Source organism: Lissotriton vulgaris, chromosome 11 (genome assembly GCF_964263255.1).
Source record: "Lissotriton vulgaris chromosome 11, aLisVul1.2, whole genome shotgun sequence".
NCBI classification, from domain to species: Eukaryota; Metazoa; Chordata; class Amphibia; order Caudata; family Salamandridae; genus Lissotriton; species Lissotriton vulgaris.
In genome coordinates, this window is record NC_141699.1 from 606,033,997 (window position 1) to 606,050,804 (window position 16,808).

Here is a 16,808-nt window from a genome sequence, read left to right on the forward strand (position 1 = left end):
AGCCTCCTGCCCCCATGTCATGGTTCATGTGGGGGTCCCACAGATGCGTGAGGGACAGAGTGAGGCTCCAGGTGAGCTTACCAACAAAGAAATGGAATGGTTGGACAAGCTACTTACCTTCAGTAACGCCTTATCTTGTAGAGACATGATCTAGACGCAGACTCCTTACCTTTGAACTTCGTAGGCTTCTGGTTCATCGCCATGATGTCCGCGTCTATATGGGCACCACCTCGGCGTGCTGACATCAGTACTTTCCATGACTTTCCACGCCAGAGGCAAGGAGCCATGTAGTGACTGACCATGGTGTGTCAAAAAACAACTAGTGCCCTGAATGGAAACAGCCCTTACACTAAAACTAATCTTCATTGTGGGAAGAATGGGTGGGTCGGTAAGGAATCTACAGCATGTCTCTACCAGATAAGGCGTTATCGAAGGTAAGCAACTTGTCCATCTGATAGAGACATCTAGCCGCAGATCCCTTACTTTTGACCAGATACCCAAGCAATACCATCCACGGAGGAGGAACTGCAGAAAAGCTTCAAACCAAAAAGTCCTGTAGAAAAGAACAGACAAAAAAGGCCCTCCCTGCGGATCTGGTTATCCAGGCTGTAATGCTTGGCGAACGTGTGCAAAGATGCCCACGTGGCTGCCTGGCAGATGTCAAGAACCGGAACACCATGTGGAAGAGCGGTGTTGGCCATCTTCGCCCTGGTAGAATGGGTCCCAAGACCTTCAGGAAGCGGTTTCTTCACCAAGGTGTAACATATTTTAATGCAGAGGATGACCCAACATGATATGCTACTCTTCTGTACAGTACGCCCCTTCTTTGCTCCTACATACCCTACAAAAACCTGCTCGTCCACCTGGAACGTTTTAGTGGGGTCAAGGTAAAATGACACCTCTCTTTGCATCCTGACGTTGGAGACGCTCTTCTTTGGAAGGACGTGGAGGGGCATAGAAGGTGGGCAAGGTGACCGATTGTCCCAGATGGAAAGGTGTTTCTACCTTGGGCAAATTAGAAGCCCTAAAGCAGAGCACTACCTTGTCAGGAAAGATTGTCAGGTTAGAAGGCTGAGATGACAGAGCCTGCAGTTCCCTCACTCTCCTGGCAGAAGATATTGCCAGTAAAAATGCTGTTTTCATAGTGAGGCACAGACAGCTGAGTTCATATACTCTGGCGTTCAGAGAACCGGCCAGATGTTGAACCACCAGGGAAATACCCTGTAGTTCCAGCCAAGCCGAGAGACGCAGGGCCTCTTGAAAGACGGTCCACGAATCCACCCCCCTCTGTTTGTTGCAGTACCACATGGAGGTAGTGTTATCAGTTAACACTTGAACTAGCCTTCCCTTGAGGTATGGTAAGAAGTCACAAGAGAAAGCATTGTTTTCGCTGTGTCTTAACCTTCTGGGGACAGAGAGGACTAGGCGCATGATGTCCAAGCTTAGTGCGGGACCCGATATCACAACAGCACAGGGTGCTCTTAGTGCCTCCGCTACTCCTCATGCACTAGCACTTTGAGATATTGTAGTCCATGACTGTATCGGCACATTATGAAATCACAGGGTGCCCTTAGAGACTTTGTTTTCCCCTATGCACCTGCATTCTGAGAATCTACGGTCCAAGATTGCATTTTCTTACTTTTATGACTTATTTTACTGATTTGAGGAATTGTTTTGGCTGTATCGATTGTATCAAATAGTTTTAAGTGTGTTTGACCTAAGTAGGTCTTTTTAGTGTATACTTGCTTGATCTTAATGTTTTATACTATGTTTTATTGCCTTTTTATGCTTTACAGCCAAAATAACAATTTTAATTGAAAACAATATATGAGTGTACTTTAAAATCTCTAATCCTTCAAACATTGCACTAATATCGTCCTTAAAAAAAAAAAGATCTCTGAAACTGAATCCAATAGAAACAAAATCCCTCCTAGTATACTCCAGAGAATCCACATCTCTGGTGCTAAAAGAGAAAGAAAAGTCTCTGATGCTGGCATCTTATCAACATTGTTTCTTTTTGACAAATCACTAGGCTTCAACATTGAACTAACTATTCTGAACATTTACAATCTTACAAAAACTCCTTTCAACTCAATCTACCCTGAAAACTGAAACCCTCCATGCTTATCTCCAATATTAGAACAATTATTCAAGCTCTGATTCGCTCATTCACATATTGTGTAATAGGATGCCGGCTGACCTCCCAAAATCAGAAGCAGCTTCTCTTAAATTTAACTTCCTTCTTTCAGCCCACCTAATCAAAGGTGCAAATAAATCTAATCGCATCACTGCCATTCTAGGAGACAAATAATGGCTTCCTCTTGAAACCAGAATTCACTTCAAAATGAAGTGTCTCCCAAAAAGTACTACATCTCAGCATAATAAAATATCTGAAAGATGAAGGTTGAATAATGGAGGGAAATAGCACCATACATTGCCCATACTCCTAGAAACTTTAGAAAGATCAAACCAGGTCTTCTGTCATAAACAAAGATGCAGGAAGGTTTACTAGAGGAGCTTAAACCCAACCCTAACTTGAACTTCTTACAAAAAGCTATGAAATTTCACATATTCAGAATTTACCTTAAGAACTAATTCTATTGCCCTACTACTAATTAACTGAACTTGCCTACACTACTGCGCTTGAATTTCTTTTACATGAAATTGTTACCTGTCAAGAGTTTTTGCTGTTTTGGCCAGATGCATGCTACATGAAAATCTTTAATGAAGAAATAAAATAAAAATAAAAATTTGAGGCATACTGGTAGGAAAAGTGTGGTGCCTCGCATCATTGTTTCCACCTGTCACCCAAAGGTGCAAAATGTTTATTAACATTTTAACCACCCGACCCCAGGCTCCGCTCCCCAAACCAGATAGCTTTTAAAACCATTTGAAATCTGTAATACAACAGTGCCCCAAATATATACACCCCCCAATTCCTTTTCAGTTATTTTAAACACACACACCACTGTAATGATATAACCTTATAATGATTTCCCTGTAATGTTGTCACACCAAGAGCTGCCTAGGCACAATTACACATTTAGTAACTCATGAAAGGCACAAATGGTAATCAATGTATGTACAGATGCATTAGAAAGTGTTTTACCTTTTCGGGTGTTTTGGTATTGCATGTATTCTGTTGATCTTCTGTAAGGCTTACATTTTCATTCCTTTTTAAAAGTCTAAAGTTCTGCTTTGAAAAGTCTGGGAGAGGCTGATAAAGAGAATGTTATCTCATTAATTATGTGACTAAAACAAAATGAACAGTATTTCACAAAACCTCTCTAGGCAAAATGCAGAAATCAAACTAGAGCAAAATGCCCATTGATTTTACTTTCAGCAGTGTCCCAATGTAAATATGACCCCCAAAATGGTGGATTATCATATTTTCCTTAGGCAATACACCTTTAGCTATAAAGGTTACCAGCGTTTTCTCAAAATTTCTCTTCTGCTTTTGTTAGGCTCTTACTTAATCTTAACTTGTATTATCGCAAGGCTTAGGGACAAAGTAAAACAAATACTAACTGCAGCAGGCAATATTGATGCACATTACAGATACAATCCTGTATATTGGATAAATAGTAATCCCCAATTTGTTTCTGCTAAGAGCAAAGACACAGTCAACAGCAGCCAATCACCCTTGATAAGGAGATTCTCAGGGAGAGGCAAACCGTGAGTCTATTGAAAAACTAAAAAAGATTGTTAAGGCAAGCATCACGTCATCACTCCTGGCATCACACGGAGGAACTGTCACAACATACTTCACTTCACTACAAGCTCATTTCGAAGACTAGGTTCAGAAGCACAGTCTGACCAGAGCATCTGCAGCTACAGACACAAGGCCAGCATCTGATGCGATCACAGTCCACAACAGATTGACTGCAGAGACATGAAAGCTCTTTGCTACTTTCACTATCACCACATCATCAACTTCAACCTAATCTTAACTCTAGCCGCGCCACCAAACTTGTGCACAAATACACTTCCCAAATCATTGATAGAACTGAACATTGACTTATTCTGGATACAGCTGATTTGCATATGACCATAGGGTCCACTGATGACAATCAATTCCATCAAATTATCTCAGCGGTATTTGACAAAGTGGATCACCTCAAAGCCTCATGAAAACATAATTTTTATTGGAAGATGTGCTGGCTGTCCTCAGATGTAAAACTACAAAAACATTAACTAGAACCATAGAGTCAGTGGAGAAAACATGCAATTATGATGTAGAACATCAAATACATAGGCAGTAGAAAAGAAGACAAAGCAATCATCAAGAAAGGCTAGAGTTCACACAGCTCTCAATGGATCTCAGATGCTGCTTGCCAAACTAAGGAGCTCTTCAAAATCATCTTTGAGTTCAGTAACCAAGACTGCAACCCAAAACTGGGACAATTACTTGCAGGACGTGAAACTCACCTGCTCAACATTTAATTGAAAAAGAAAAAAAACAACATCTCACTTTCAATCAAGAACAAACTTTGACACGTTCTTCATGCAAATTGTAAGCCCCAAATCTACTCAACCCAAATCTGCATGTTTAAGATACTATGACACCACTGAAATTCATGTCTGCCTCCATTGCTGAATATCCAGCTTAACAGTGCCCTCCAAATGTATCTAAAAACATCCTCCTAGCACTTTGATTTGCTACGCTACACAGTAAAACGTACATGGCTGTCTTCAATGTACCATTCATAACTAGCCAGGTGCAAGTAAGGTTGTATTTGGCTTGGTTAGGTAAATTGGTGAGGGAAAAGAAACCTCTTTGAAATTCTGTTATCATTTAAGAAGTGCCTAAGGGAGCTCACTGAAAAATGCTATCTGAGATGTGGTCTTCACAGATCTAAAGAACTCGGTAAAATGCAGCAGAATATGTGGACATCCGCATTCCAGGGTGCTCTTGAAGCACCGTAGAGAGATGGCTCTTTGGTCCTGTAAGATCCTTTATAACACATGTAATATGGCAGTAATAAGCAACTGCAACTTGTATCTACAGCCCTGGCCTATACCTACCTGTAGTTAAAGAAACATTTTGGGTATCTCACTGGTTCGTACTGTTTTGCCTAAAAACCAAAGTAACTTTATGCAGCATTACAAAAATCACCATCATAAAATAATGGTCATTCTTCCTGGAGCCTATTTGGGAACTTTGGGAAAAGTGATTTTGTCCTAGTAATAATTCGACACGCAGGTTATGTTATTTGGATGCAATGAAACAACATAATGGTACGTTTTTCTAAAACCGAAACTTACCACTTACGGAAAATGGCAGATATACGATGCCACTATCATATGGCCTATAAAAACCAAACCACTCCTAACAAACAGCAGAGTGAGACTCCGGTGGAGAGTTGGCCTGCCTGGCTCAAAATGGCAGCGTTTGACCCTCGAGCCTAATTTAGATAAGGCCCTGGAAGACGCTGAAACCCTGATAAGAGTGCCCGAGGGCAAGGGAGCCACCATATGGCAAAGCATCTGCGTGACGAGACCGAGGTACGTGCAGCGTTGCCGGAGCCCAGCCGGATATCACGGACCGCTCCTCCTCAGATGCAGCAAAATGGCAGCCGCAACAGGGATGCGGGACAGGACTTTATGGTGTAACCCGGAGTAGTGGATAACGTGAATCACCTGAACATACCGGCGGAACGAGCGACTGAGCCCCGATGACAGCAGGCATTTCAGATAAACTTGCGTAAGTAATTTGACCGCCTTGATCCCCGGAGTAAGCGGCTGCTCCCCCGTGGTACTACAATATCCCCTATACTGCAAAAGGCTTGAAGAGTTACCTCTTTTGTAGCCAAAACAATGGAACCTGACTGCTAGGAAGGTACCTGCTGAAAATGGGAGCACGCCAGAGGTTAGCAGGACATGAACCCTCACCGTCTGGGCCACGCTACACGCGAAAGTCTACCAGGAGATTTCCCTCCGGTGTAGTATCCAAGTGAGAATGCGCTGACTCCAACATGGCGGCTGTGCAAGCCCGAATCACCAGGAGACAGGGGTCGAGGGATCCCAGATTACCCTGGTGCCTGACCTCGACTTGGCCACCACACAAACGGTCTAAACAACTAGGCTCCTACCTACTATACCCCACTCTTGAAGCCCTTTCTCCACCCACCCCTTCTCGCTCCACCGGACTGCAGCTAATAGAGAAGCCCAACCACCCACTCCGGACTCCATGGACTGGCTCACCGAGCGCACACCAGCGAGGCTAGGGGTGCTCCCCCACCATCATTCCCCACCTGGCTCTCCCATCATGACATAAATTATGGGATCTTCCTCCGACTGTTGAGACCAAGCTAGCTGACTGATGTCCTGTGGAGCTACCTGTTCAGCTAAAGAGGAGATGGGCTGTGGACTTCCCCCTCGGCCGTCACCTACCCACCCGGACTTTGGGCAGACCTTTTGTCTCGCCGTCGTATCTCCCCCTTTCCCTTTTACCCTACCCTTCTACGCTCCATTTATCTCGCCTTCCTATGTTCTTTAAATATTTTTAACCAATACCTTGCCATTTGGCTGATGCCCGGTGGAGCTACCTGATAGCTAAAGAGGAGATGGGCTGTGGTCTTCCCTCTAGACCGTCACCAACCCAGCCGGACTTGGGGCAGACTTTCCTTCGTCTAGCCGTCGTACCGCCCTCCTTCCCCTTCACCCTACCCCCTTACCCTTCTACGCTCCAGCTATCTTATCTCCTAAGCTCTTTGAATGTTTTACTAGTAACGTATGCAATGTTGTAATTGATGTAACTGGTACATTTTGTAACTTTGTGGAACCTCATGTATAGTGCTCGGATACCTCCGGGTCTAGCTAGCGCTATATAAAACTCATTAAATAAATGAAATAAATAAATCGCTACACTTGCAAAATACCTAATGGTGAATAAGAATTCTAACCAATCATTGGTCCAGCAATTGACCAAAGAGGCTTTGTCACTTTTTCCAAGATTTTTCCTCACTGGACTATTATAGGGTTCTACTTCAAATGTTCTACTGGTGTAACACATTAATTATGGTTATGGGCTTCATATCAGGCACTTTAAACACATAGTCTGCGCACTAGAACGGATCCAGAATACTGCAACCACCAAGACAATTGCCAAACTTTAGGAGGTGCCTCCACATCAATCATGCCATAAAGGGTTTGAATCAGTTCCTGGTCGCTAGAGAAACCTATAAATGTAGCCTTTTGTCTTGCCTACCAGGTGATCAATGGAACAGAACTTCCTTCTCGTTAATCAAGAATCATACTCTACTACCACAATGGGGACTATCAGATCCTAAACAGTGCCACTTTGAATAACTCCCCCTTATAAAGAATAAAAAAGCTATTAGTGGTTATTTTTCTCAGTTCACACTTCCTAACCCTGGGGCACAATCCTGAGGACAAAAAGAATTAATAGCAACAAAATTGAAGGAAGAAGGGCTAGAAAGAAGATGCCGTTTGTAGGAAGGTGGATATCTAACTATGGTTACCCCCAACTTTTTGCCTGGTGTTTTGCTGGTTTTTCGACTTAGTTGACCTGGGACCCTGCTAATCAGGGCCCCAGGCCCACTGCTCTCTCTGTAAAATGGATTCCATGTACCCTAGGCACATATCTAATTGGATACTGAGTCACCTTATCAGTCCCTGTACAGTGTACCTAGGTACCCAGGGCATAGGTGTACCCAGGGCCTACCAGAGGCTGCAGCATGCATTATGCCACCCCTGGCTGGCCATCCAAATCTGACACAACTGGCTGCACGACAGCTGGGGCAAGGTGGTGTAATCACCTTTTGCTTTAGATATAGTATTCCTATATCTAAACCTAAAATGGACACATGTATTCCTATCAGTCACTTCTATGGCAGGCCTTATCAATCCTGAAGGCAGAGTGCTTGGAATTATGTGAGATGGTGCTCTGGCATGAGCTGAGCCCATTTGCAGCTTGCGGAACCAAGTCCTAATAGCTGTTCTATGATAACGCGTACCATATACTCTTAAGTGCATTATAATCCTCGCGGTTATTTGCCAACTTTGGTGTCGCTTTATCAAAACATGTCGAGTAAGGTGTCATACGAATTGGAATACTAACCCCTCGCCAATTCTGGCGACGGGGTTAGCATTCCACCCTTCTAGAGGGACACAACATGTATGTAACTGTGAACCCCGGTTAAAGTTAACTCGAGCCTCAGCATCACAAAATGGATGCTGCAACCACAGACACAAGTCTGACCTCCTGCTGCTGGGAGTCCTTCCAGCGAGGAGAGCTCGGACAAAGGGTTTCCTGTCAGGGGCGGTGCTAGCACCATCCCAGACAGGGTTTTGTGTATCCCAGATAGGCAGGGCTGAGAGGAAGGTGACTGCAAGTGGCACCCCGGTGCTCACTGTGCATATGCCGGCTCAAACCAGTTCCAGGGGCACCCCAGCCCCTGAGCTGGGGAGAGACCGGACAAAGGAGAGGTGTGTAACCACCCCCCTCCTGGTCCCACCCACGGGCAGGACCTAGTCGCGTGCCAGACCCTTTTCTTAGAATAAAGGTAGGAGCGGGCCCCCTTCCCAAATTAGATCATCTTGAATCTTGAACTACTTTCCACGAAAGGAACTCTTGACTTTCTTTGAAGACTCTCCCTTGTGGCTAAGGAGTAGCCACTCTGCACCCGCAGGCACCACCTAAGCATCACGGTTTGCTGCACGTCTATCCTCCAGATCAAGACTGACCAGCTCAACGAGACCCGGATTCTCTGGCATCTCTGACCTCCACCTGCATCATCAGCCCAGCTGAGATTCGTGGGTGTTACGAGACCTGAGGGACCGGCCATCTTCAAAACCTGCACGACGCCTAACCAGCACGACCTCCGAGGGATCCTCGAGTGAGTGCACAGGGGTTTGAGAAGCCCCAACCCAGAGCAGCTCCAGCACTGAAGTCCAGCCCCCAAGCATCCACGAGATCTGCGTGGGGCCCTTCTGCTCTTTGCTGCTTGCCACGTTGTCCGGTCACTTGCCCGTCGGCTAGTGGCCCTCCTGACGACGTACCACGACGATTTCACCGCTGGTCTGGTTGCTCCGGACTGGCCCTTGCTCCCTCCCAAAAGAGGAGCACACCGGACCCTCCTGGTCCACTCCAGACGCTATCTTGACTCCACCGCGTGGGCTTGCCTTTGCCAAGGTTTGTTGCCCCCATCTTGGGTCCAGCATCGCCGACAGCAGACACCCTCGTGGGACGGCTCGCACCTCCAGCCTGGTCGCCGACAACGCCTCCTGGCCCGTCTGACTGCAGAGTCCAGCGTCGCCCACTCACCTGGTCGAGGTGACTTCATCCGGTGCCATCCTGGTGCCCACACAATCACTGGCTAGTGATTAAGAACTGAGTCCCCTCTGCTTTCAGGTTGTCTCCATCACCGATCCAGGCTTGGATCACACCGAACATCTTCGCTGGTCGCCTGCCAGCAACTTCTTCTTTCAGGCTCCATGGACTACAACGAGGATTCCCGACGTCTTTTGAACCCTATGCAGCCGCAGCCCCTGGGCTAGGTAACCCGAGCATTTCGGTGCTCCAACGCAGGTTCACTATCCAAGTGTCCAGATCCTTTTTAGTTTTAAGTCTACCTAGTCGGATTCGTCCGAAAACAGTAACTTTAGAAATACTAGCCTCCATAGACTTTGTCCCGCATCCCGCGTGAGAGTGCACAATCTGCACCCGATCTCCCTAGGCCTCCTGCTCCTAACCTTAGAGTTCAGTAGTGTAGTCCTAGCGATCCTGAAGCCTTTGGATCGAGTTACTCACCTGCTAGTATTTCGCATTCCACTTTTAGTATTTTCGTAAGAGTGTTGTATTGTGCTTAGCTCCCTGACTCATAAAGAGTTCAGGGTAGACTTGTTATTAATAAATATCCTTTATTTTTATAACAACTTGGGTGATGTCCTTTCACTTGGTGTTCAAGGGGTATATGTGATGGTAAAACAGCTGGCTTAACACGCCCTCTAGAGTTTAGCCTAAAGACTGCTTTTGTCCACGCTACTAGGATAGCTGGTTTATAAGGTTGACTTACAACCAATCATCAATAAGGGTTGTTTGGTATGATACACAGTGATCACTAGAATAGTGATCACTATATATCAGGCCAACTTCTCACACTGTTTCTTTAAACAATATCTACTGGACTAAACTGAGAATACCCATCAGTCAGCATGTGCAAGGAGCAACCCTCTGTTATATAATCCTTTTATTACGTTCCTCCCAAAATACTGTGTGGCAACATGACTCCGCATGGCTACGTGCAGCGATGCCCGAAGCACTATAGCCACACTACTTCTCCTAGCATCACACAGCGCACCCTATTCATCCTTTGTCGATCAAAACACAATCAAAACTGTTTGAGCCTTTCATTCAGAAGAGCACCCAAGAACCTGGTCCAAATCGGATTGCTCCACAATATAAAGAAGCTACTGAGTCAACCATCAAAAATGCACTGTAGGCACTGCAATGAGTAAGAAACTGCTATACAATATCATACAATAGACAAATTCCCACGATAGCTTAATATGTAAAATATATTCTTCTCCTTTACTTTGTGTTTTCAAATGAACTAATCAGCTCATTCCATTTCCATCATTTCTAAGTGTGGTCACTGTCCCGATTTGTCAGTCAGGTACCTTTGAGTTTGGAAACTAGATTGCCCACATATTGAAAACCCATAAATATTAAGTAACAAGAACCCAAATCATGGGGGGTGATACCTCATATGTACAAATCCACATCCAGAAATGTATGTCTTTAAATTGAGAATGACTGTCAAACCTTCATAAGTGGAGGGTAGAAAAGTATGCATGATGTACCGTAAACACTTCCCAAAGGGAAATTATTACTGATCTTGTATATTCTTGGTCAGTAGTGCAACTCTGCTGAGCTCTAAACCTGTAATTTCAGGGAGCATCCAAGTCTTATTAAGTCATGATTCAGAAAGCCTTCAAGTGACCCAAACAATGCTAGCATCTCCCTTTCATTTCGCAGATACTTAAGGTCAGAGAACCACCTGTTTCATTAAAAACATGAGCTAGACTAGTAACTGTTAATTTGCTTGTGATACAACCTTTTCACTTGTATAAGAGAAAACTGCATTGATATTGCTATTTTGAACACACTATAGAGTCAACTGTGAGGCTCAATTTAAGATAATACCTTAAGACCCCCAAGAGAAGACTTTCTTTTGGGAAGGAGTGGTGTGCATGTAATAGCGCAGTGTCTTTGGGATAAATAATGGCAACCTCTGTACTGATTATACCCTTACCAAAAAGTTAGCATAGAACTGAAGAGCATGAATCCTACCATCTCCTCTTGCATATTCTGCAAATAATGATGAGCGATGTCTACCAAACCCATTGTGTAATTGACAATAAATGCTGGAAGTAAGACTGCCTAACCAACAGAGACAGGCTTTGTAGACAACACCATCTCGATCATGCACTCTTTGAAACCTGGCATGAGCAACTTTCAATATCAACTGGGCAAAGATAATGAAAAAAATATTCAGCAGACAAAAGGCCAGAATGAAAACTATGCCCATAATGAAAACTTTTCATGCCAAAAGAAGAAGCAATTGTAAATAAATAAGACAATGCAGGATCTGTCCTCTCCAGGCAGATAGAAAGAGGAAAAGGCTTATGGGTATGAAGCATGGCATGCTCATGCAGCACTGTTGATGAATAAGTTACTTACCTTCGGTAACTCTTTTTCTAGCGGACACTCAGTCTAATGCAGATTCTTCACCTTGTGAATCTCTCCAGGCACCAGAGTGGACCAGAAGCACAAGTTAGTTACCTTCGATAACGATACATCTGTAAGAAACATTAGTTAGTTAGATTCCTTACCTTAGAATAATCCCCAGGCGTCAGACTGGATCTGTAAAGTTTTTGTCAGCAGTACCCCTGCGCGTCGGTAGGCGTCGTCTTCTGCTCCGCGTCCGTCGTCTGCTGCTCCGCGTCCGTCGTCGTAATCGCTGGGATGACGTCGGAGTACTTAGACGCTGCCCTCACGTGCTGATGTCAGTTCTGTACATAGCTTTCTGGACCAGGAATGCAGAACCATGCAAGAAACCGACACTGGTGCCATGAAACTAGGGCCCTGAAAGGGATGTCCTTAACCCTAGATATCGGTTTGCAAAAACGGGGAGGATGGGTGGGCGGTAAGGAATCTAACTAATGTTTCTTACAGATATATCGTTATCGAAGGTAAGTAACTTTTGCATTTGAAAGAAACACGTTAGCTAGATTCCTTAACTTAGAATAAATACCCCAGCAATACCAACCCCGGTGGTGGGTCTGCGAACCAAGATCACACCAAAAAGTCCTGGAGAACCGAACGGCTAAAGAAGCCATCCCTCCAGGCTTGGCTGTCGAGGCAGTAGTGCTTGGCAAACGTGTGCAGCGAGGCCCACGTAGCTTCCTGACAAATGTCCTGCAAAGGGACTCCCCGACCCAGGGCAGTAGTAGCCGCCATGGCCCGAGTGGAATGGGCGTGCCGCCCCTCAGGAGGATCCTTTTTAGCCAAGGAATTACAGACCTTGATGCACAAAACGACCCACCGAGAGATGGTCAGTTTGTGTACCGCCCGTCCCTTCTTAGCGCCCGCATAGTCAACAAAAAGTTGGTCGTCCACCCGGAACTGTTGTGAGTGGTTCAGTTAATAGGAAAGCACATGTTTTGGGTCCAGACGGTGGAGCCTCTCTTCCTCTTTCGAAGGATGCAGAGGCGGAAAGAAGGTGTGCAAAATAATGGTCTGCCCTATGTGAAAGGCAGTAACCACCTTGGGTAGAAAAGAAGGACGAGTCCTCAGAACAACTTTGTCCGGACGGACAGAGAGGAAGGGAGGTTTAGAAGAAAGAGCCTGGAGCTCACTCACTCTTCTGGCAGAGGTGATGGCATCCAGGAAAGCAGTTTTCAGAGTCAGAAGACGAAGAGGACAGTTGTGGAGTGGCTCAAATGGAGCACACATCAGATAGGTTAACAACAGATTCAAGTCCCACTGAGGCATTACGAAGGGAATAGGAGGAAACATGTGAGTAATGCCTTTCAAGAAACTATTTACAACTGGGGACTTGGAGAGAAGGCTGATCAGGAAGCCTTAAGAAGACAAACAGCTGAAAGATATCCCTTGATGGTGCCCAGAGCAGAGCCCTGCTGGGCAAGGGAAAAAAGAAAGGAGAACCTCAGAAAGATGGGTGGAAAGGGGATCCACAGCCTTTGCTGTGCCCCATGCCACAAATGTGTTCCACCTGCAGGCATATACCGATTTTGTGGAGGGAAGCCTGGCTGCCAGAATGACATCACAGACTTCAGGAGGCAAGTCAAATGGCATCAACTGCCGCCGCTCAATCTCCACGCATGGAGGTGGAGGCTGGAGAAGCTCGGGTGGAGCACCGTCCCCTGCTGCTGCGACAGAAGGTTCTCCTGAAGAGGCAGTCGAATCGGGGGATCGATTGACAGACTGAGCAGCTCGGGATACCAGTATCTTCGTGCCCAATCCGGAGCCACAAGGATGACTTGGGCCCGGTCGCACCTGATCTTCAGCACTCTGGGCAGAAGTGGTATAGGCGGAAAGGCGTATAACAGACCGCAACTCCACTCGCGTAGAAAAGCGTCTCAGAGCGAGTGCTGCCTTGGAAACTCCAACACGCAGAACTGATGACATTGCGCGTTCTCTTCGGTGGCGAATAAATCTAACCAAGGCACTCCCAACTGCTGCGAGACACCTTGCGCCACGTCCGAGTTCAGACGCCATTCGTGATCATCATGCACCGACGGCTGAGTTAGTCGCCCCGGCATTCAGGGAACCTGCCAGGTGTAGAACCACCAGGGTGACACCCTGATGTTCCAGCCATGTCCAGATGCGCAGAGCCTCCTGACATAGGGTCCACGACCCCACCCCGCCCTGTTTGTTGCAATACCACATGGAGGTGGTGTTGTTCGTGAACACTGCACTACACTTCCCCGGACAAAGGGAAGAAATGCCTTCAGTGCAAGTCGGATCACCCGCAGCTCCAGAAGGTTGATAAGGAGCCGGGACTCCGCTGGAGACCAGAGGCCTCTGATCTACGCCTCTCCCATGCGGCCACCCCATCCCAGGAGGGAAGAATCCGTCACCAATGTGTGCTCCGGTTGAGGTAGGAGAGGGATCTGCCACTGACCCAATTGTGGTCTGTGAGCCACCACTGCCACTGTCTTGCAGTGCCCTCCGGGATCAGGACGTGGTCGGACAGGTTGCCCTGATGTTGGGCCCACTGGAACTTCAGGTCCCACTGCAGAGCCCGTATCCGCCACCTGGCGTGATGTACCAGCAGGATGCAGGACAGGAGGCCATCAGACGCAGCAGCTGTAGGACCATCCTGACCGAGACTCGGGATAAAGGCTGAAAGATCGGAATCAGAGCCTGAATATCCCAAATCCGCTGCTCAGGAGGATAAACCCGAAACTGCGCCGAGTCAAAACCGCTCCGATGAAGAGGAGCTTTTGGGAGGGACTCAGGTGTGACTTCGGCACCTTGATGGAGAACCCCAGCAAATGCAGGAGGTCGGCCATAGTCTGGAGGTGGGAGATGACTGTTTGGGGCGAGCCCACCTTCAACAACCAGTCGTTGAGATAAGGGAAGACTGGAATCCCTGATCTGCGCAGATGAGCTGTGACCACAGCCATCACTTTTGTGAACACCCGCGAGGCACTGGTGAGGGCGAAGGGGAGCACGGTAAACTAAAAGTGCTCGAGGCCCACCGTAAACTGCAGGCAACGCCAGTGGGCCACAGGACAGGAATGTGGAAATAAGCGTCCTGCAGGTCTAACGCTACCAGCCAGTAGCCAGGGTCCAGGGTAGCCAAATCTTGAGCTAACGTCAGCATCTTGAACTTCTCCTTCTGGAGGAAGCCGTTGACTCTCCTGAGGTCCAAGATAGGGTGTAGGCACCCTTTGCCCTTCTTGAAAACCAGAAAGTAGTAGGGGTAACAACCCCGTCCCACTTCTGGGCCAGGAACGCGCTCGATGGCCCCTTTGGCCAAGAGGGCTGTAACTTCCTCCCGTAGAAGTTCCAAGTGATCCCCCGACATGCGGTGGTACTGCGGTGGCATGGCTGGAGGGGTCGCTTCGAAGGGGAGGGAGTAGCCCCTTCGGACGATTTGCAGCACCCACCTGTCCGAAGTGATGGTACGCCAGTGGAGCAGGTGATGGCGAACTCTGCCTCCCACTGGCATGGAATGGGCCTGAAAGCTCAGACTAGGAAGGCTTTGAGGCAGATGCTGCGGGAGCGGATGTGGACTGACCGGCTCTCTGTCCCCCTTCTCCGCCACGATGGAATGCACGTCTGCGACAGCGTTGAGGTTGGTTCTGCGGCCTGAGGCTGGTCGAAGTGCCAGGGCACCCCTTCCCTGGCCACAAAAGGAGCGAAAAGCAGAAGTTTGATGGCACTGGGCAGGCAGGTCCAAGGACTTTTCTGTAGCCCTGGAGTCCTTAAAGCGCTACAGCGCACTATCCGCTATGTCGCCAAAGAGATGACGGCCATCAAAAGGCATGTCCATTAGAGTGCTCTGGACATCCCCCGAGAAGTTTGGGGATCTCAGCCAGGCATGACGACAAATCGCCACCGTCGTTGCAATCACTTTACCCAGCGAGTCCGTGGGGTCAAGTCCACATTGGATGGAATACTGTGCTGCATCCCTCCTCTCAGCAAGAGCTTGGGCGAGCCGTGCCCTGACCTCCTCCGGACACTGGGACAGCACGTCCGCCACCGTATCCCACAGAGAGTGGGTTTAACGGCCAAAAATGCATGCGGTATTAATGCTTTGAAACCCTAAACTAAGGGAGAAAAACAGTTTCTTGCCAGACTGAAATTGAATTGAAAAAATATCAAAAATTGGTAAGATTAGAAAAAAGTTTTTATTACAAAAGTAGAATTGTGGAATCTAAAAACCCCACTAAGGAACTATTCGGTATCTACAGAGAAATTATCATCTCTTTCCGCCTAGATACTAAAGATACCTACTCCACAGAGATATGCGACCAGATAGCGGATTTCTTCGTGGAGAAGGTAGAAAAAATCCATGCTACTTTTTCAAGTAGCACCAGGATAGTCAAAAACAATGTAGATAATCTAGGCTCCTTCTCCTATAAACCCCTTTTCACCAACTTCAGGACCCCTAACAAACAGGAATTAATGAAAATTATAAATGGTATTTGCTCAGGCCCCCCTATGGATGCCTGCCCCCCGGAACAGTATAAAGCAGTCATGGAAAACATATTACTTGATCAAATAAGCAACATGATCACTTTATCGTTCCAGGAAGGCCATGTCCTGAAAAATTGGAAATCTGCCCAAGTGATACCCTTAAAAAAGAAACCTAATATCACAATTTCTCAGCTCCAAAATTTAAGGCCGATCTTGCTTCTCCCTTTCTGTGCCAAAATCATAGAAAAAGTGGCCAATCTTCAACTCATGGAGTTTTTGGAGAAAGAATCGCTCCTCCACCCCTCTCAATCAGGGTTTAGATCAGGCCATTCAACCGAATAAGCTGTTCTGTATTCCACCGAACAGATCCGGAAGATGGTGGATGAGGGAGAGACAGCAGCGTTGGTCCTACTGGACTTAAGTGCAGCGTTTGATACCGTGCTGCACTCAACGCTGCTGTCTCGACTCTCAGACATGGGAGTAAAAGGCCTAGCTCTCACCTGGTTCCAGTCCTACCTCACTGACAGAACATTCCAACTTCATTGCCCACCCTTTAAGTCATCGCCTCACGGTGTTAGCCATGGGGTTCCACAGGGCTCTAGTCTGAGCC

The 16,808-nt window shown here is 46.8% G+C and overlaps 1 protein-coding gene across 1 annotated transcript in view; it reads right to left on the reverse strand.

Annotated features, from left to right (window-relative positions):
• XRN1 (5'-3' exoribonuclease 1) overlaps positions 1-16,808 on the reverse strand; it is a 1,308,150-nt gene that overhangs the window by 301,602 nt on the left and 989,740 nt on the right. The window contains exon 35 of the mRNA XM_086943712.1: positions 3,110-3,217. Coding sequence (XP_086799838.1) covers positions 3,110-3,217 — 108 coding nt within the window. The remainder of the gene's footprint in view (positions 1-3,109; positions 3,218-16,808) is intronic.